This window comes from Leopardus geoffroyi, chromosome C1 (genome assembly GCF_018350155.1).
Source record: "Leopardus geoffroyi isolate Oge1 chromosome C1, O.geoffroyi_Oge1_pat1.0, whole genome shotgun sequence".
Lineage (NCBI taxonomy): Eukaryota > Metazoa > Chordata > Mammalia > Carnivora > Felidae > Leopardus > Leopardus geoffroyi.
In genome coordinates this window covers 35364410-35385597 of record NC_059328.1, presented here as the reverse complement: position 1 = coordinate 35385597, position 21188 = coordinate 35364410, and the positions used below count along the sequence as shown (strand labels likewise).

Genomic DNA, 21188 nt, shown 5'->3' with positions numbered 1-21188 from the left:
AGGGAAAAGGTAAGTTCCATTTGGGATAAGTTGAGTTAATGGCAAGTGGCCTTGACATGCAGGGACTTGATGTGCAGGACTGGAGTGCAGGAAAGAAGCCTGTGCTTGAAGTACAGATTTGGGAGTGGTGGGCATAGAAGGGGTAACTGAAGCTGTGGGAGTAGAAGAGACATTCAGGGAGATTATGTGACCTTAAAAGAAAAGAAACCAAGGGGCACCTGGGGGGCTCAGTCGGCTAAGTGTTCAACTCTTGATATCGGCTCAGGTCATGGTCTCACAGTTAGTGAGTTCAAGCCCCATGCACTCCACACTGACACCCCAGAGCCTGCTTGGAATTCTCTCTCCCTCTCTCTCTGCCCTTACCCCACTATGGGCACTCACTCTCTCTTTCTCTAAAAATAAATAAATAAACTTAAAAAAAATTTTTAAAGAAAAGAAACCAAGATAAAACCTTGGAGAACATCAGCAATTTTGGACGTAAGAAAAAGAATCTAAAGAGACTGATAAGGAATGGGCAAGGAAGGGATTTAAAGGGTAAGAGAGACGACAGTTGGGCACCTGGGTGGCTCAGTTGGTTAAGCGTCCGACTTTGGCTCAGGTCATGATATCACAGTTCATGGGTTTGAGCCCCGTGTCAGGCTCTGTGCTGACAGCTCAGCGCTTCAGATTCTGTGTCTCCCTCTCTCTCTGCCCCTTCCCTGCTTGCACTCGCTCACTCTCTCTGTCTCAAAAATAAACATTATGAGAGAGAGAGAGAGAGAGAGAGAGAGAGGACAGTTGGTAGGTGAAGCCCATGTTTCTAGGTGGGGAAACAGGGTAGATGATGGTGTGCTCACTGAGATGAGGAAAGGTGAAGGAGGTACAGATTTGTGGGGAGAAAAGGCCTGTGTAGGGCATATGAAATTGTAAGTACCTACAGGACATCCAGTTATGTGGAGGTATCTAGTAGCCAGGTTGTGACTATAGGTTTTTTTTTAAGTTTATTTATTTATTTTGAGAGAGAGAACGAGCAGAGGAGGGGCAGAGAGAGGGACAGAGAGAGAATCCTCGCTGGAGCGTGGAGCCTGATGCAGGGCTCAAACTCACAAACCACGAGATTATGACCTGACCTGATACCAAGTCGGACCACTTAACTGACTGAACCACCCAGACGCCCCATGACTAGAGGTCAGAAGAAGAGGTCAGACCCAGAGACCTCTTCCTGAATCATTGTGGTGTTCTCTAACTTATTTTTCTGTCTGTATTTGTCTTATTCTTCCAAATCTGCCTTTCTGTCATTCCTTCTATGGATTTAGAAATTGAACTTTGGAGTCAGACTGCCAGACTGAATCCTGGGTCTGTCACTTACTAGTCCCTTAGGGAATTGGCTTTACGTCTTTGTGCCTGATTTTTTTACTGTCAAATGAGGTAAAAACTACCTCAGGGCTCTGGGTGGCTCAGTCAGTTAAGCGTCCGACTTTGGCTCAGGTCATGGTCTCACAGTTCGTGAGTTCAAGCCCCACATTGGGCTCTGTGTTGACAGCTCAGAGCCTGGAGCTTGTGTGTGGATTCTGTGTCTCCCTCTCTCTCTCTCTGCCCCTCTCCCACTCATGCTCTGTCTCTGTCTCTCAAAAAATAAATAAACATTAAAAAATAATAATAAAAAAACTAAACTACCCCATAGATTTATTGGGAGTACTAAGTTAATAGACATAAAGCACTTAAAATAGAACTTGGACATAGAGTGTTAGCTCTCATTTGTTTATCGTCGTCGACATCATCATTACTGTATCTCATTTCAGAGGTGGCATGTTGCCAGTGTTGTCTTCCTTTTTTTTTTTTTAATGTTTATTTATTTTTGAGAGAGAGACAGAGTGAAACTGGGGGCAGAGAGAGAGGGAGACACAGAATCTGAAGTGGGCTCCAGGCTCTGAGCTGTCAGCACAGAGCCTGATGTGGGGCTCGAACTCAGGAGCAGTGAGATCATGACCTGAGCCAAAGTCGGATGCTCAACTGACTGAGCCACTGAGGCACCTCCCCGCCAGTGTTGTCTTCCTAAAGGAGATCTCTGATCATGTCCCTGTTCAGTTCAAAAACTGTTTTTGAGGGCCGCCTGGGTGGCTCAGTTGGTTAAGTGCCAGACTCTTGATTTTGGCCCAAGTTCTGATCCCAGGGTCATGGGATCAGGCCCCATGTCAGGCTCTGCACTTGGCATGGAGCTTGTTTAAGATTCTCTCTCTCTGCTTCTACCCCACTCACACACACACTTTCACACACACTCTCTCTCAAATAAATAACAATTTAAAAAAACTTTTTTTGAAGACTCCCCATTACCTTTAGAATAAAGTTTGAATTTCCAGGTTTTTCATGATCTAGCTCCAACACTGAGTCCTGGAATGTTAGTGACATAGGGCCTTAGAAGTCACCCTGCTCAACTCCTGCATTTTTACAGATGGGCAAATTGTGGAATTCTAGATTTTCTTCTCATTGCACTCCTGCTACTCCATGTCTCATTCCAGATTCATGCATGAAACTGACAGGCATCACCATTCTCTCAAAAACGAGAACCACACTTGCCTTTATCCATTTGATCACCTAATTCCAGAGTAGCTCATGAGGCTTTGTAACTTCCACTCTGTCTCATCATGCCTCAGACCTTCCAGGGAAGACAGTGCCATAACTTTCCCATTTGCTCTAATTAGCACCCTCTCCCTCCCTTCCAGTGGGTGGGCAGACAAAGGAGCAGCTTTCTGGCACCTCTTTAAAGTCCAGTGTTGGTGTCCTGAATTGACATTAAGACACTTGGTGAGGGAACCAAGGTTCCCTAAGAAACTCCAACTTGCATATATGAGAAAAATTCATAGAAAATACCTAGCATAATATCCTAGAGTCAGTTGCTATTTTGGAGGAGGTATCATCTTGAATGGCCTTATAAGGTAGGGAAACAATAAAGGTTTAGATGGTGGTGGCTGCTATTTTTTTTTTTTCAACTAAAAAAGTTGAGGCAGCCCACATGAAGCTAATGACTAGGGAGACCATTAGAGATTACCCAATCTGGTAAATTAGCTCCTGGTGATAAAATCAGACATCCTGCATCCCATATGAACCTTTTCCCATTATTTTCAGGTCATTTAGTTTTAATTAGTTATAGTAAATTTGGGAAAAGTAACTAAATTGCAGTTGCGTGAGACTGTTACCCTGCTGCTATTACATCTGGACTGAGTGGCAAAGTAGGAACATGAATTCGTCCAGAAGGCAGTTTTCTGATATTCCTAGCTTGCTTGTCTCTGCCAGCAGTTGTGAGTTCCTGAGGCTTTCTGGACAGTGGCTTAGACATCTGCCCAAGGTCCTCAAAGCTTGAGAGATGCTAATAGGACCACCTTGGCGAAGGTGTAGGTGAGACTATGCAGAGAAGGCTCCTGTCTTTCTCATTTTCAGTTTCTGGTAGAAATTCCAAGTTCTATGACAGCTGATGCCCAGCAACCCAAAGTCGATAGTTAAAACTTCATTGTCCAGGCTTTGGTGTCAGTTCTGTGTCTGGCTCTCTGGTCCTGAGCAACATCTCCTGCATTTCCTCCTAGTCCAAGGTGAATGACCCAAGCAACAGTGTAAGGTAGTTCCTTCACATGCAGGCAGGCCAGGGAGCCAAATTTTCACCTAGGTTTTCCATGCTTTCTGCAAGCAGCAAGTGCAGCCCTCAGAGCCAAACAATATATTATTGCTTCTCATTGTTACCCTGAGTGTCTTCTTCACCTGTACTCACTGACTACCCTGCTCACTGGGTCCCTTACTTTTCTCTTTTTTCTTTATTCCTGACATTCACTCTGCCTGAATTGCCTCTCTCTGAAGATCTTTACCTGTAGGAAATCCTCCTACTCATCTTTCAAGGTCCAATACATTTTCCACCTCCTCCATGCAGCCTTGAATTGTTCTAGCCAGAAATTGTTTCCTCCGCTTCCGTGTTCCCTGTGCACCCATACACTTCATTTATGTTCGTGTGCTGTTTAGTGCACCTTTCTTTTTTCCTCAACTAGACTGTAAATTCATCGAACACAGAAGTAGTTCTCATATACCTTTGTATCCCTTAATTTCTAATACTGTACTTTATATACCTTGTAAGTATTTACTGAATGAAAAATAGAAGTCCCTGATTTAACCTCCCCTACTATATAATTGGCTGAGTATATGTCCAGAGAGCCATGTCTACTTCTAGAAAAAATAATGGAGTACTTCACTCCTTGAAATTCAACAAAATAAAAACAAACAAAACCAGAAAAGGAAGCTTCATCCATAATAAAACTAGATAACACCACATACCTGTACACAGACTAAAGACTATCTGCCAGACACAATGGAATGTAGATCAGATCCAAAGAAAAGACCAAAATTCAACCAGCATAACAAATAGGGGCATGGGCAAACCAGAGGGAAATTGGCAAACACATCTTTTGCAAAATCTCAGGGCACATAGGAGGGAGAAAATCAAGCTGGCCTTGGACTTTTCTGTGACCACATTTAAGACAACATTTAAGTAAGACAACATTTAGAAAATTTGGAGGGAAACGATTATGACCTAAGAATCCTAGAGTTAGTCAAATTATGGTTGAAATATAAAATCATCAGAAATACTCCAGGCCTCTAGAGATGTGTCACCCATGAACCCTCTGGAAAACTCTACCTGAAGAAATAATACAGCCAAGTAAGAAATGAAACAAAATATTAACAAATGGGTAGGAGGAGTGTAAAAGTGAACTCCCTTAAACATAAAATTAAGTCTGCGGTAATTAGAGTTGCAAAAGGACCATGACTGTTAGAAGAATTTTTTCCATGTTTCTTCAGTAATAGTCTTGAAAATACCAACTTACGAAACTTTGGGAAGATCCCCTGGACTTAAAGGGGCTCCTTAGGACTTTTGATTCACTCTTTGCCTTTGGACTAAACCCATCTTCTTAGATCTTCTTAGATGGAGAATACTACAGCTTAATTCTTTGAGGTTGTTACTTTGTTAACCGTGATTCCCCCCAAACCCTTCTTTTTCTTAGCCTCTGTTTAGGGAATATAAGGACTTAGATTTCTTAGGAGGGAGACATTTCTCACCACTAAACCTTTATATAGTAAAGCGACACACATAGAACTAAAGGGAGGAAATTTTCAGCTTGCTTGCTGGAGCCAATACAGTTTCATTTAGAGGACCAAAAGCAAGATTGACCAGAGAAAGGAAGAAAGTGAGAGATTTCTTTAAGCATTATGTCTTACTACATGAATTAACCTGGATAAATCTTACAAATGTGATGTTGAAGGGGGAAAAAAGCAAGTTTGGCATTTATAAAAAATTTTAAAACATGATAAAAATACTATATATTGTCTACTAATACAGACTTTTCTTCTGTGCCTGAAATAGTTCATTAAAAATAACACAGAGGTGCCTGGGTGACTCAGTCGGTTATGCGTCTGACTTTGGCTCAGGTCATGATCTCACGGTTCGTGGATTCAAGCCCCGAGTTAGACTCTGTGCTGACAGCTTGGAGCCTGGAGCCTGTTTCGGATTGTCTCCCTCTCTCTCTACCCCTCCCCCACTCACACTCTGTCTCTCCCAAAAATAAACATTAATTTTTTTAAAAAATACAAAAAATAATTATACAAGATTCTTCATCTAGACAGACTCCTGGATGAGGGCCCCTTGGGCTAAGGTTAGGAGGTTCTTGCCTTTTGGGGAAATATGCATGACTCAACCATAATCTTTGGACTAAAGTAGTGAACCTTTGGGTTTAGTCACATGCCTAGAAAAACTACATATATCTCCAGTTCCATACTCTTTTCTCACCCAAGGTTATGAGTAAGTTTAGAAAGCCTACCAGCTTATCTCCAGAGCAGAACCTGCCTGTCCTTAAAGTTACTGAAAAATTTCATGGCTTTTTACCAAATACTACCCAGTCACCAGCTGAGTCTGACAATGGAGTCACTTAATCACTGTGTAGGCTTGGGCACATTGCTATTATAACTTCTGTGAGCCTCAAGTTTCTCTGTAAAAATTAGAATAAACACCACTATCCCTGCAGGCTTGCTAAAAAGATTAAGTTACACAATGAACATAAAATGTTTTGTGTAATGACTGAGATATATTAGACAATAGAGTTATGTGAGTTCCCTTTCCTTCTGTAATAAAGTGAAGAAAGTTCTAACTAAAGCCAGAAGAGGAACTAGAATTTGGAGGCCTTCTTGCTTCCCAGACCAGGGCTTCTTCATTATGTCATATGCCACAACATGGTGTGGCACAGTGTACCTGGCCAAGCAGTGATCTACAGATCTTACAAAGACCTCTGTTTTTCTCATGGTCTCTTTTCCACTGAAGCATTAGCGTTTTCAGGGTAATTTCCCAAAGCCTGCAGTTTTGCTTAAAATTTCTACCCACCAAGTAGAAATGAGAACCAAAACTCCATTAATATTAGCCATCTCTCAACAGCTTCTTAGAAAACACAACCAGGGGCTCCTGGATGGCTCAGTCAGTTGAACATCCGACTCTTGATTTCAGCCCAGGTTCATGAGTTCAAGCCCCACATGAGGCTCTGCACTAACAGCAGAGCCTGCTTGGCATTCTTTCTCCCTCTCTGCCTCTCTCAAAGTAAATATATTGTATTTTTAAAAAATTCTTTCTGCCCCTCTCCCCCACTCATGTTCTCTCCTTCTCTCTCTCTCTCAGTAGGTAGGTAGGTAACCGGTAGGCAGATAGAAAGAGGGAAGGAAGGAAGGAAGGAAGGAAGGAAGGAAGGAAGGAAGGAAGGGGAAGAGGAGAGGACAGGAAGAAGGAGGGAGGGAGGGAGGGAGGGAGGAAGGAAGGAAGGAAGGAAGGAAGGAAGGAAGGAAGGAAGGAAATTAGACACAACCAGGTATTAGCACAGCAGAGTCTTCAGTATCAAGCTGAGACTTAAAACTAAGTTGCAAAAACTGTTGTTTCCATGTTGGGGCCAGTTCTTTTCTTCAGCTGTAGAGGAAGTCACCTCCACTCCACTTTGCAGAAAAGGCAAAGCCATTATTGTAGATTGGCAACATTTGATATAGTAGTATTAGTCCTTCCTCTCTGGCATGAGCACAATTCCAATAAAATCCTTAATCTTGGAATTTCTTTCTAGACAGGTGGAAAAGTCTGTCCGGACATGCTATATTGGCTTGACATTTTTTCCAGAGTTTAGCCTTGCTAATGGAAGTGACTTGTGACTGCAGCAGTGCTAATAGGAAACAGTTGAAGAAACAAATGGCAGAAAAGAACTTTACACTCACCAAGCATTTTGTCACGTGTTCATCTCAAATCATTCCATAGATCCACTGACCAAGAAAGAGCTTCAGGAGAGCACCCACTTCTTTATGTAATCAACCCACTTTTCCCATCACATTTGCAGACTCTACAGTGGTAGTTTATGTGTCTCAGAGGGAGTTAAACACAAATTAGATGAGAAAAGGTTCCTGAATACCTCAATCATACCTGTTAGACGTAAGGAGAACCCAGGCTGTCCATTGCTGTGGAAATCTGACCTCAGTCAATCTAGCCTCTTCCTTCCAGGAATGGTTCCCACTTACATCCCAAATTCCAAAATAGCCATGTAGTAGTCTCTAATTATGGCTGCTTGAATTCCTCTTGGCTTTCTTGTCTGCTGACTATATTTACCCCTTGCCTAGCTCCAGAGCATGTCTTCTCAGGATCTTACACTTCTGAGCAGAAGGCATCCGCCTACTCCCATTTTAGAGAAAAAAAAAAGACTTTTCAGTGGCAAACTAGTAGCCAATTGTAAGCCTGCTTTGTCCCAGCAGCCTGTGTTTCTGAAGCTTTCTATACTTCCTTACTATTCTTTTTGGGGGGATTTTCATCAAGAAGCAGGAGCCACCCGAACTGCTAACTGAACTGCTTTACCCAAAGCAGAAGGAAAGTCGGTTTTGGAAGTCCCCTTGATACATACCCACTGAGTGTATCCTGATTTTTTTTTTTTTTTTTTAGTGTATCCTGAATTTGAGCCAAAAAAACAAACTAATACTGTCTGCCCATCTTTAGCCCATACCACAGAGGGTCTGTGGCTTTGGCCTTTTGCTGCTTTCTGACAGGCTTTAACCTTCCAAAAAATAGAGCTAAAGAAGACTCTGGAATGCCATAAACTGCTAGAATTCCTTTTTTGCATTTTACTAAAGTTTTGGCATTTGGCAAGAATTTTTTTTAATGGCCTGTTCATTAATAGTTTCAGTCCTTGGAATGTCCTCCTCCCTAGCCCCAATGCTTCTTGGGTTGCGTGAGGATTTTTCCTTAGTTAGTGTTTTGTTTTGTCTTGTTTTGTTTTGTTTAAATAGATGCCCATACCCTTCCTCCTCACCTTCCTTCTCCCCTCCAGTTGCCCACTTCTGACTCTTTAGGGTACTGAATATTCAGTGCCCTGTTAGGGCAGAGCCCCTCCTTCCACAGAGACATTTGGCTCAGAAAAACAACTTGGCAGTTCGAAGCTTCCTCCAGTCTTTGCTCCCCTTAATGTTTTTGTATAGCGTTATGATTAAATGTATGGCTTCTGGAGTCAGGCAGATCTAGATTTGAATCTGCTACTTGGCAATTATGTGGTTTTGGGTAAATGGTTTAACTTCTCTAAATCTGTTACCTCATCTGAAAAATGTGGTTGTTATTTTTACTGCATCAGAGGTAAAAATGATACTCCCAGGATCATCTAGGAAGCTTTTTTTTTCTAACTAAATACATAGAGCCTGTATCCCAGACCTACCAAAAAGACTGATGGAGGCCAGGATGATGAGGGTGTTTTTGTTTGTTATTTTTTATGCTGCCCAGGTGATTAAATGACTAGATCTGTAAGTCACTCCTATAATGTACATAGAGTATTTAACACAGCAGCTAGCGTAGAGTGGGTATGCAACACATGCTAGTGAAGATTTTCAAAAGGACCTCTACTCCCACCCACTAGTCTTTAGGAGCCAGAAAGATGCTCTTTAAATACATTCAAATGCTACGAGCCAGAGGTACTACTCTTGAGAGTGGCTTTAGGATCTGGAGTAGTCTTTGATATGGCATGGAGCTAGTTTAAAAAAACATTGGTTTTTTGTTTTTTGGGTTCTTTTAAATGAGTATGGTTTTGATTAATCAGAGTCTGTAGTGAGAGCTGTGGGATACCTATTGTTTCCATAGCTGATCTCCTACGAAGATTCATAGGATTTAAGCCTTAGATGAAATTTGGAATATATTCCCAGATGAGAAGCAAGAGTGATGGGTCAGCCCAGGGACTAGTGCCAGCTTCCACTCCCCAGAACAAATAAGGAGAGATCCGATAAAATTTAGACCTCCAGGTGTGGCATGTCTAAAGAAATCACAGCGTCGGGGCGCCTGGGTGGCGCAGTCGGTTAAGCGTCTGACTTCAGCCAGGTCACGATCTCGCGGTCCGTGAGTTCGAGCCCCGCGTCGGGCTCTGGGCTGATGGCTCAGAGCCTGGAGCCTGTTTCCGATTCTGTGTCTCCCTCTCTCTCTGCCCCTCCCCCGTTCATGCTCTGTCTCTCTCTGTCCCAAAAATAAATAAACGTCGAAAAAAAAAAATTAAAAAAAAAAAGAAATCACAGCGTCTTCTGTTTTCAAGCCCTAGTGGGGAAGATCATTACAAGCATCTCTGAACTCTGGACTTTGCTAAAGCCAGGTCCTCCCTTGGTCCAGCTGAGCATTCTCTCTTCTATTTACAACTTGAGGCATGTAGCCATTAACTGAACAAACCGGCCATTCCTAGCCTATGAATGAGCCAGAACCCCCAACCCACAAGGGTAAGGATGGTGATGAGAGCCATGGGCACTCTTTAACTTGGCTGCTCTGTTACAGAAGCAGCATCCAGGGGAGCATCATCTGCAACAATGCTGTGATCGAGAAGGGAACGGACATCAAGAACTGCCTAATTGGAAGTGGCCAGAGGATTGAAGCCAAAGGTAAACCAAATTACAATCATAGATGCCATTTTTAACCTAGTGCTTAGTGCTGGTGACAATAAGGGAACAAGCACATGCATACTCTGCAGGTGAGAACATGAATTGATAAAGCCATCTTTGGAGAGGAATTGACATTGTCGTCAAACGTTTTAACTTTGATTTAACAGTTCCCTTTTTAGGAATTTATCTTACCAATAAGCTCATAAATGTATGCAGCCTTACTATCAAAAATTTTCAAACATACCAAAAAGATCTAATGGCCCAGATTAGCACCAATACTTTATGATGGCTCTTGAGGGACACCTGGATGGTGCAGTCAGTTAAGCATCCAACTCTTGGTTTCAGCTCAGGTCATGATCTCATGGTTCGTGGATTCATGCCCCACATCGGGCTGTATGCTGACAGTGTGGAGCCTGCTTGGGATTCTGTCTCCCTCTCTCTCTGCCCCTCCCCCACTTGTGCATGCTCGCTCACTCTCTCTCAAAATAAATAAACCTTAAAATAATAAACTTTTTAAAAAGTTAAAAAAAAAAAAAAAAGAAAGACTGGTATTTTTAGTTCAATTAATGGCAGACACATTCTACCCAGTGTCTCACCAGAGAAACTTCAAGCAGGAGTATTAGTCAACAGCAGCACCACAGCTATTGGTATTTTCTTCTGTGATCGTATGCACGGTGTGAGGGCTGGCATACAAACTTAAATTCCAACACTGGCAGCATGGATGGCATTGCCCTACTGGAAAGCCATTGGCTAACAGCTAGCTGTTGTGTATAGCTTTGAAATGTTCTCACATACACTATCTTATTGGATTCTCATAAAAACCCTGTGAGGTAGGGATTCATTATTGACCCATTTGGTGAAATGGAAACTGAGACTTAGAAAAGTTGAAGTGTAGGGCACTCAGTTAGTTAAATATCTGACTCTTGATTTTGGCTCAGGTCATAATCTCACAGTTCATGGGATTGAGCCCTGCACCAGGCTCTGCACTGACAGTGCGAAGTCTGCTTGGGATTCTCTCTCCCACTCTCTGCCCCTCCTCCATTCATGCAAGTGCTCTCTTTCTCTCTCAAAATAAATAAATAAACATTAAAAAAAAAAAAAAAGAGAGAGAAAAAAGTTGAAATTAACCCAAGGTATGTAGCTAGTAAGTGACAAAACTGGTTCTTCAACCTAAATTATTGCCAGATAGCCTCCAAAAAGACCAGAGAAAGAAGCCACTCCTGGCTTACCCAGCAGAATTTGATCAGTGATACACCTTTCCTCCCTTTAGTCCTTTTTCCATATTGGAAAAATATATTTGGCCTCCATATCCCAGCTCTTTCTGATCTTCAGGAGCCCCAGATCTTGATTTTTTCTCCTGCTCAACATACCAGCTCACTCAGGCCTACCCTTAGGTTACAGAGAAACTTCTTTTTTGAGCAGATGGGGCCTGTTGGTAATTTCTTTAAAATAGGATTCAGGGGAGCCTGGGTGGCTCAGTCAGTTAAGCCTCTGACTCTTAGTTTTGGCTCAGGTCATGATCTCTTGGTTTCAGGAGTTCGAGCTCGTGCGCTGGCAGCACGGAGCCTGCTTGGGATTCTCTCTCCCTCTGTCTCTCTGCCTCTCCCCCACTCACAGTGTCTCTCTCTCTCAAATAAATTCATTAATTAAAAAAAAATAATAATAAGATAAATAAAATAAAACAAGATTCAGAACACCCAGCCTTTTCTCTAACTCCATGGGAAGCCCTTGGAAATGGTCCCCAGAGTTTCAAAAGCAGCTTGTCTGTGGAGCTGCTTTTTTATCCTGTCCTCTCGCTGTCACCTCATTGCACTTCTCTGTGTGCTTTGTTCTGTTCTCTTTGGATTTGTAGCCCTGAACAATGTTTCTTCCACCTCCTTCCTGCTTCTTTGTCTTTGTAAATTCTCCCCTGCTCAGCAAAAAGTAGAAGCATCCTCCAGTACTTTCTTCTTTCAGCCCCTCCTGGAGCCAGGAATTGCTTCCTTCTGTGGTTTTTAAGAGTTTAGATCCCATAGGCATATTTGAATGTATGAACTCCATTTGCCACCACCCTAGAGGATCCCTCCCTTCTTGTGTGCTGGAACCTGGAACCTCACAGTTTCTGCTGCTTCTCCTCCCCGTTTCCAACAAAGTAATGGGGCTCCTTTCTTTTACTCTGCAAGGACCCTTTCCATTCTGTGTTCATAATGTATACATGACAACTGAATGCCAGATACTTAGGCTTTGAGTCATTGCATCTCCCATCAGGGAGCACAAGGCTGGGCTAGCCAAACTCCTAAGATGTCATGGGCTTTAGTGTCCCATGGACTTTTTGGCTCCAACACTGTGTGTTCCCATTTTAGCAAGGAAGCCCCTTAATGGTTGAAAGAGAGGTGGCCAGGGAAGTCATCTGGACTCTAAAATACAGAACCTCAACACTTCCCGCTCTGTTTTCTATGCTGGCTGGACTGATGTATCCAGCACAATAGTCAGTGCCTTCCTGCCACAGGTACTCCTGGCCAGTCACCAATTCCCACTGTTACTTTTCTTTGCAGTTGAGCCATGTGGAGAAAGAAAATCCATAACCATTAGTGCAGCACTTGAGACCTGTTACTGTAGATGATGCAGACAAACATCAACAACTCAGGTCCTCAGCAACAAACAGCTCGGTAGATGGCAGAGTCCCTAAGTCAGTCTTCCTCACCTGGAGGGATTTTAGAATAAAATATTCATCCTCAGAAGTAATGCTATCCTCTCTCCAGATTTCGGTTGTTTTCATACCACAGAGTCACTACATCTATAATAGTCTTATATCCCCAAAATGTGACTTTTACATCCAGTATAGCCCTCTTCACTACCAGCAGAACAAGCCCTTTTCTAACAAAACTCTGTCTTTTCTTACCCCCACCCCAGCATACTCAGTTAATGAGATTATCTCTGGCAAAAATCCTGGCAGTCTACTTTGATCTCCTGCACAAGCCAGTAGAAAAGCCACAGCCAACAAAGTCAAAACCTGGGAGACTCTAACTGGAGACTTCATCTGAGTCTCTTCTTATTGTCAGTGAGATAACTTGGATCTCTTCCCTGTGATCACAGTGATTTGTCCCCTAGCCATGAAAGTAAAACCTGATGGGTACATAGGTCAAGTCCTGGCTAGTGGGAATCCTTCCCAGCTTCCCGGTAGTGCAGCTTTTCATATTCAACTTGTCATTCCCTTCAGTCCCATTGGTTTCTCCTCAACTTGCCAGCCTTCCTTTGTACTCTCAGGGAAGGATCCTTAGGATCTTAGGATCTTTCCCAACCTGATTCCAGCCCAGAACTTTTCCAGTGTGTTTACTGAAGTCAGCTTCCAACCCTGGCCAAGCATAACTAGTACTGCTTGTTGCTTCCCTCCAGGTTTCCTCTGCCTTACTGAATCCCTGTGAAAATTCAGCTGCCCCCAAAATGCCAGATCTAGTCTGTCTTCCCTGAATCCCAGTGAGCAAGACTTCTCCCACCCCCCGGCCGTGAGCAGACCAGAGGGTAGAGCTGAAAGTAGGGAGAGCAGGTCAAAGAAAGCTCAGGTGTTTGTTTGGAGCCTGGCAGAGCAGAAGGCGTTGTGTTGTCTGCCCCATCCAGGCACTGCATTTGCCCTTCTTGTGTCAATTATGCTGTCTGTGACAAAGAGGTTGGGGGCCTTGTCCTGTATGTGCTCCTTGTCCTACATCTGTACTTTCACATAACCCCCAAAACATACATGCATTCAACAACTACTACTGCCTCCTATACTCTAGGCTATGATAGGCTAGAGGTATAAAGATGAATAACATTTGCCTCTTGCTGTCCAGCTGCCCCCAGTAGAGAAACAGACAAATAAGTATAGAAAAGTTTCACAGGTATGATGGTAAGAGACTATAAGGGTTAATTAAAGACATAAAAGAGAAGTCGGTCAGTTCTTGACACAAGGAAGGAATTAAAACTAAATCTTGAAATTCTGGGCTATTTATCAAATACACAAAAGGGAAAAACCTCTCAAGCGAAGGGGAACCGGGTAAGCAAGCAAGCATTTGAAGGCAAAAAACAATCCAGTATTGGAAACTGCAACTCATTTGGAAAATCTAGAACATAGGGTACAAGGGAGATATAGCAAGAAACAAAGCTGAAAAGGTGGGTGGATCAGAGGGCATGTCTGAATTCTTAAGGTCTCTAAAGCTCCAGTCAGAAACCCCCTTCAAGGCTCCAGGCCATGGGCAATATGAACAGACCCAAACAGGTCTCTACCAAGCTTAGTCCCATCATCAAGGGTCTTCATTTTGCTGCACCAAAGCCTTCTGAGACTGAAGGAGAGCCTCAGGAAAGCCATTGTTTCTGCCTTACCTATCAGGGTCACATTCAAGCTCCCAAGTGTTACAAGAAACATGTTGGACCTATAGAAGCCATGGGAAGCTTGCCCAGAAAGAATCCATGTTCAGCCAACTGGTCAGCCTTTTCTGTCTGAGCCAACAGAGGACTGGAAAACTTTCCTGTGTCATGCATCTGCCCCATACCTCTAGGAAATAAGAGATAGCATGACCCTGGTTCCCCTATCCCTTCCAGACTGTTGGTTCACTCCCTCTGTTCTATAGCTCTTATTCCTTGAAAACTAACATTTTTCTTCCCTTTCACTCCATCACTGGTCAGCTTCTGTGATGCTCCCCTAAATATATTGAAAGTTCATAGTCTTCCTCTGTGCTCCTTCTCTTCTTCTAAATGTCTTGTCTTGGACAACTTAAACTCACCTTTAAAATTCCTTGATCTTCTCTACTCTACTAGCCTTCATCTCCTTTCAATGTTAACTCTCCACTTAATAACGATACCCTATCCTTATCATTACCCAAAGCCTCTGAAATCTTTCCTGTACAAGTAGCTGTGCTAGACACTGGGGTATGAAAACAAATACTGACCCTACCCTTGAGATTCTTAGAGTGAAGTAGAAAGAATGACATAATGATGTAGAGACAGAGATATGTATCAGGTAGTGTTTTCACAAAACAGGAAAAGGATAGTATGGAAGGGAAAGCATCAAATAGTGGAGGTGCTTGATTAGAGCATTTAGGGTGAGAATGTGATGGGATGAGGGGAAGAAAGGCATTCTAGACAGAGGGAACAGCCTGTGTAGAGGTCTAGCCAACAAAACGTATGGCTTACAGGGATAAGTGGAGAATGGTGGAACATGAAGCTGGAGGGGTGGGCAAGGATCAGGTCATGGGTTTGGACTTTACAAAATAATGGCCACTGCTTAGCAAGCACTTGATGATTCTGTAAGTCATTGAATCTTCATAAAAACTCTATGGTGGTGGGGCATCTGGGTGGCTCAGTCGGTTAAGCATCCAACTTCGGCTCAGGTCATGATCTCACAGTTCGTGAGTTCAAGCCCCACATCAGGCTCTATGCTGACAGCTCGGAACCTGGAGCCTGCTTCAGATTCTGTGTCTCTCTCTCTGTCTCTCTCTCTCTCTCTCTGCCCCTCCCTGGCTCGCACTGTCTCTCTCTCTCAAAAATAAGTAAACATTTAAAAAAATAATAAAAAAACCAAACTCTGTGGTGGTATTATTTCCATGCTACATGTGAGGTGTCTCCCTTTCTCCTTTGGATATCTCCATTTATTTTTATTTATTTATTTTTTCAACATTTATTTTTGAGAGACAAAGACAGAGCACAAGCGGGGGAGGGGCAGAGAGAGAGAGAGATACAGAATCCGAAGCAGGCTCCAGGCTCTGACCTGTCAGCACAGAGTCCGACGTGGGGCTTGAACCCACGAACCATGAGATCATGACCTGAGCCAAAGTCGGATGTTTGACTGAGCCACCCAGGCGCCCCTGGATATCTCCGTTAACCATTCAACGTTATTTCTTCTCACCCTTTTCCCCCACTTCCTATCATCTGGCCACACCACAGGATTTCATATTCCCCTATCTTATATCTTTATACCTTTGCTCATGTTGTTCCAACAGCCTGGAATGCTTTTCCTTTGATACACTGCCTGAAAAAACTATATTCATCCTTTAAAACCCAACTCCAGGGGTACCTGGGTGGCTGTTGGTTAAGCATCCAACTCTTGATTTCAGCTCAGGTCATGGTCTCACAGTTTGTGAGTTCAAGCCCCCCGTGCACTGAAAGTGCAGAGCCTCCATGGGACTCTCTCTCTCCCTCTCTCTCTCTCTACCTCCCCTGCTTGCACTCTCTCTCTCTCTTTCTCTCACGCTCTCAAATAAATAAGCTTTACACACACACACACACACACACACACACACACACACACACACACACAAAATGTTTTAAAAATAAAAAGACCCAATTCCAGTTCCCCTCCTATGTGAGGTCTCCCAGAAGCTAACTGTATAAAGAATCAGTCCCTTCTTCCTGTGTAGGAAGATGCTGCTTCTCCTATAATCCCTTTGGCAAGTTGTACTTCCAAGATCTTCTCAAGAGCAGAGCCACATAGGAGAGGAATACGTGTTTATGAACATAGAAATCAGAAATAATTTGGTTTGGTTTGGGGAGCCTGGGTGGCTTAGTCAGTTAAGCATCCGACTCTTGATCTTGGCTCAAGTCGTGATCTCAGTTCATGAGATCAAGCCCTGCATCAGGCTCTACACTGAGTGTGGAGCCTGCTTGGGATTCTCTCTCTCTGTCTCTCTGTCTCTCTGTCTCTCTCTCTCTCTCTCTCTCTCTCTCTCTCTCTCTCTGCTTGCCCCACTCACATGTGCTCCCTCTCTCAAAAAAATAAATAATTTGGTTTGAAATGACACCTTTACTGCAAGTTCTCAAACAACATTTTTCTTTTCTTTTGTAGCCAAACGAATGAACGAGGTGATCGTGGGGAGTGACCAGCTCATGGAGATCTGAGTTCTGAAAAGTTGGACTCCTTTCTCTTGGCCCCCAGAACTACAGATGTTGGCTGGCCCACCTGTTTGACTCTGTATTTATTTCCCAATAAAGAAGTGCTCCCATGGGGCACTTGGCTGGCTCAGTCGGTGGAGCATGAGGCTCTTGTTCTCAAGGTTCCAAGTTTGAGCCCCAAACTGGGTGTAGAGTTTACTTAAATAAACTTAAAAAAGAGAGAGAAGGGCTCCCAAAGGCATGGTGAAGACTTGTGGGGTAGTCCCAAGCTCCATATCAGGTGGGCTCCAGGGATACACAGTGTGTGTTCATGAATCACATGGGAAAAAAAACATCTAGAGCCAGTGTGTAGCTAGCTCTTGTGTACTGTGGTTATCAAGGGTAAAGCTCCTAGAAGGACTGCTTTCTGACTGGTTGGCCCAGACTCGTCCATAAAAGTATCTGCTTACTGAAAGGACTTGGGAGTATTTCAGTTCCTGACCCTAATCAGGCTTTCTAGACCCATAGGCATAGCTGCTGACAGTGCCACCTCTGTACATCAAGCTCCTTCTACAGTTTCCGATTTGGGCAGCGTGGCCCCTAGTCCTCAGCCCATGACTTACTGCTGTGTTCCCATACCTGCCACACAGATTCCCAGCCCCTGCCACCACCCCACCCCCAGCCTCACCTGCCATTCACTCCCCACCTCCCAGTCTCTAGGCAGTTTCTCCAGGTCAACTGTTACCTTTTGGAGACTCAGAATAAGCAGGAGACAGCCCTGGCCTAGCTGACAAGCCTAACTCCACTGGTTTTAGTGGATGCAAGAGCAGTAAGAGAAAGCCATGGTCTGTGAAGCCAGACAGACTCCTTCTCACCTTCCCTCAGTGAGGAGAAGACTAAAGTCTGTCCAACCTGGAAAATAAGCGCCAGGAACCTATATCATGGTTGAAATTCTTCCTAATTCTTCTCCAGCTACGCTCCTTTATATCCTAATTATACTGACTCTCCTGCTTCAGATCATTAAGAAGTGAGATTTCCATACTCACAGCCCTTCTGGAATTCTATCCACCTTCCCTTCACCACCCCCACTCCCAAACACACATACACTCTGCTCTTGCCTCTCCCTGCACTACTTTTACAACCTGCAGGTGTTTGGTGGAAGATAAAAGTGGTTCCTGGGGTGGATTTCACCTCCTAGAATTATCAAAGTAAAGGTTTCCCTTGATGTGCTCACTGTGGGTGGCAGTAATTATAAAGAATGATTTGAAATACTGGTTTCTACATCACTTCAAAAATCTGAAGTCTCTAAAGTTCATTTGAGTAATCTTGCCTGAATCTTAGTGCTGTTCTCATTGAACTTGTGAGAGACTAGATGAGCATTTCTACCCTAAAGGATCTCCACCTCCACCAGCCTTCTTGGGAGCTCTAGAGCTCCACATTCCTACCACTGGCCAGAACAAGGTTCCTGAAAATTTGCCCTAATCAGACAGGAGCTGAACTGGCCCAGTAGAAGTGGTTGAGATGGATAGGACTGTGGGGAGAGGTGGGGGTAAAGAGCTGTGGCAGTGCCCAGGGTGGTCCCCTTTGGAAACGAAATCTGTAGAGTTCAGATGATGCTGGATGGAAGAAGACCTGCCCCCTGAAATGTTGTTTGGCTTTGGCCAGATCTTGCCTCTCCTCTGTCCCTGTGTTTCCACATCTGCAAAATGGGAAAGTGACTGGATAACTTTTAAAGGATCTTTCCAGTCTCAGGTTCTGTCCCCTCTCTGAGCTTTCTGACCCTTGGGATCTGGGTGGCCCAAGAGGCCAGAAAACTGCTTCTGAACAGCAAGGGGGTGAAACTAGATAGGTTTGGAAGGAAGGGAAGAGAAGGGATTGATTAAACTGTCCTAGAGCCTTCCCAAACCCCTTCCTCATCTTCCCCCACTGAGCCCTTGGAATCCCTGACAGTAAGGTAGAGGAAAGACTTCTCTGCTTTCCCTTGCACAAACCCATGAGCAGGACTTGGAAAGGGGAGCTGGAGAAAACAGGACAAGGTAAGATTTCCCAGGGGAAGGCCTTGCTAAGTTTAAGTCCCAGCTGGGAACAGCCCCCAGCCCAGGACAGTGCTGCTATTGTCTCCAACAACTCCAGGATTGGCTGAATGCCCAAGATGCTTTGATTTCTCTTCCCTTTGCTCTGTTTGTCTGCCAGAAGGCTGGGACCATTTTTGTTTCCTTTTGGCAGCAGCTTACAGAGAGTTTGTATATATCTAAAATATAGTGAGCAACTGAATTTCCACTGCCAGCCACCTCTCTATGAGACAGAAGCCAGAAGAGGCAGGCAGGTAAGAGAGTTGCCTGTTCTGCCTGTTCTGCCTCTCCCAGTGATGCTCCAGGAGGGAAGTGGAAGAGAGAAGGAAGGGGGCTTTCAGTGCCCATCAAGGAGGACTCTGGGGAAGTGTTGAGCAACAAGGGTTCTGGGAGCTTGCCAAGTCAGACAAAATCTGGTGTCTACTACTCCAGGAACCCCTCCCCCAGTAACACCTCACCCCCACCTGCTGGCAAGAGTTCCTGAGCCTGTAAGGGGATGGACTGTCAGGACTGCCCTCCAAACTTGTTCCCAAGGCCAGAGGCTGAACTTCTTCCTCCCAATCCTTCATCACATTAGTCTACGTATCCCACTCCCATTTATGGAGGTGGGAGTTGGTGGGGGGGGGGGGGGGGGAGGATGTCTTTAGCCGGAGCCCCAACAACAATCTGGGGGCCCACACAGGCCAGTTTATAAGCTGTTTCTATTTCCAGAGAATTGCAGAGAACATACTTTCTTTATCCACAGCTGTCCCTACCCCTAAAGAGGTAGTAAGCCAGGCCTTTGTATACTGCTTTCTAAATAGTTAAATGTGTCTGAGGAAGGGGGAGTGGGTATGGGAAGGACCACCCAGACACAAGGGCTAGAAAGCTTAGTTCTGGTGGAGCTCACAGGGAAGGAAAGAGGCTGAGCAAGAGAACACCTTCTACTTGAAGCCAGGGTGACATCCTCAACCTGAGCCATCTGCCACCACCCAGAAGGATTGCATCAGGCTTTTCTGCCATGGATAAATGGGGAGATTCTGCTTTGATTTTCAGCCTCTCTTCTTACTCCACCTTCCAGGTAAAAGGCCATTCTCTGATCTTAGGTTGCAGCCTCTGACACTAGAGACTTGACAGGTGCCATTGGCCTAAAGCTGCCTACAGGGAAGGGGTATACATTCCCAAGTTTGGCCACTAAACATAATGGATGGCAGTGGGAGGGCAGGGGGGCGGGGGGCACCAGGGATCCCTGCTTCCCTCCTCTACATCTCAGGGTCACTGACCCTGCCCAGCCCAGATAACAAAAGCCAGCCCAAAGCATGAGTGAGAAGCCTGGGAGAATGCCAAGGAAAGAAGGTCTAACCTAGTTCCTCCTACATGGACCCTACCTACACTGCTCATCAGCCACATATATTATTTAATTCTTATGTCAATGTCAGAGATTATGTGACTTGCCCAAGATCTCATAAGCAGTAAATGATAGATCCAGACCTTGAACCATGTCTTCTCCTTTTCAATTTGGTCATCTTCCCACCTCTCCCATCCAATCCAAGTTAAACCTCCCTGAGTATTCCAGCTCACAGTGTTTTCCCCTGTGGTCTCTGTGCTCCCTCTTAGACTATGAACTTCTAAAAAGCAGGTACCCTGCAACCCTAGAACTTAGCAAAGGGGTGGACACATAACAGACCTTAAAGGATGTTGTCTCAGTCAGTAATTAGATTTACTCCTTGGTGATAATGAATTTAATTAAATGGCTTTTCTCTTTTGTTATTCTTTGGGGAATTTCTCTGGTTTTAATCCAAAACACATTTCCAGGCCCAGTGGAAGTGACACTGAACCAGGCTGTTCCACAGTGAAGCAGGCTGCTTATAGCGTAAAAAAGACAAGTTTCTACTTCCCTTCCTGTTCCCTGGGGTCTATGGCTTTAGGTTGCTCTGATTGAGCTCAGCTGCACTCAGGAAATCACTTTGTTGGGGAAAAGAAAGGTCATCTTGGAGCTTGGAGCAGCCAGAGGGTACTAGGCCCTGAGTTGGAATGGTTAGAACTGCAGACCAGTTTCTCCCACATTGGTCTTTGGAGTTTGGCAAGAAATTTTCCCAGCAGGCAAGCCCTGCCCTGGAAGCATCCACAGAAATGCTGGACTTCACCACAGTTGTTAGCAATGATGGGCCTGCGGTGGAAGCAGAGTCCCAAGGCCCAGGCAATTACAAATCTTTCTCTATGGACTTTATGTCTTGCGGAGTCTGGTAAGAAGGAAGGAAGTCTCAAGAGCTGCTTACAACAGAGCCTTTCTGCTTGAGTACCCAGCCATACTCAGCTGTTGCCCCAAGAGCAATCCAGGGGCCCATACAGCTAGTTTAGAGACTATTTCTATATCCAGAGAATTCC

The 21188-nt window shown here is 44.3% G+C and overlaps 1 protein-coding gene across 3 annotated transcripts in view; it reads left to right on the top strand.

Moving 5' to 3' along the window:
• Positions 1 to 16900, top strand: part of EIF2B3 (eukaryotic translation initiation factor 2B subunit gamma) — a 123019-nt gene extending 106119 nt beyond the window's left edge. For all 3 annotated transcript variants that reach the window (XM_045477113.1, XM_045477112.1, XM_045477115.1), the window contains 2 exons: positions 9827 to 9930; positions 16724 to 16900. In XM_045477113.1, coding sequence (XP_045333069.1) covers positions 9827 to 9930; positions 16724 to 16776 — 157 coding nt within the window. In that variant the 3' untranslated portion in view covers positions 16777 to 16900. The remainder of the gene's footprint in view (positions 1 to 9826; positions 9931 to 16723) is intronic.
• The last annotated feature ends 4288 nt before the right edge of the window (positions 16901 to 21188 follow it).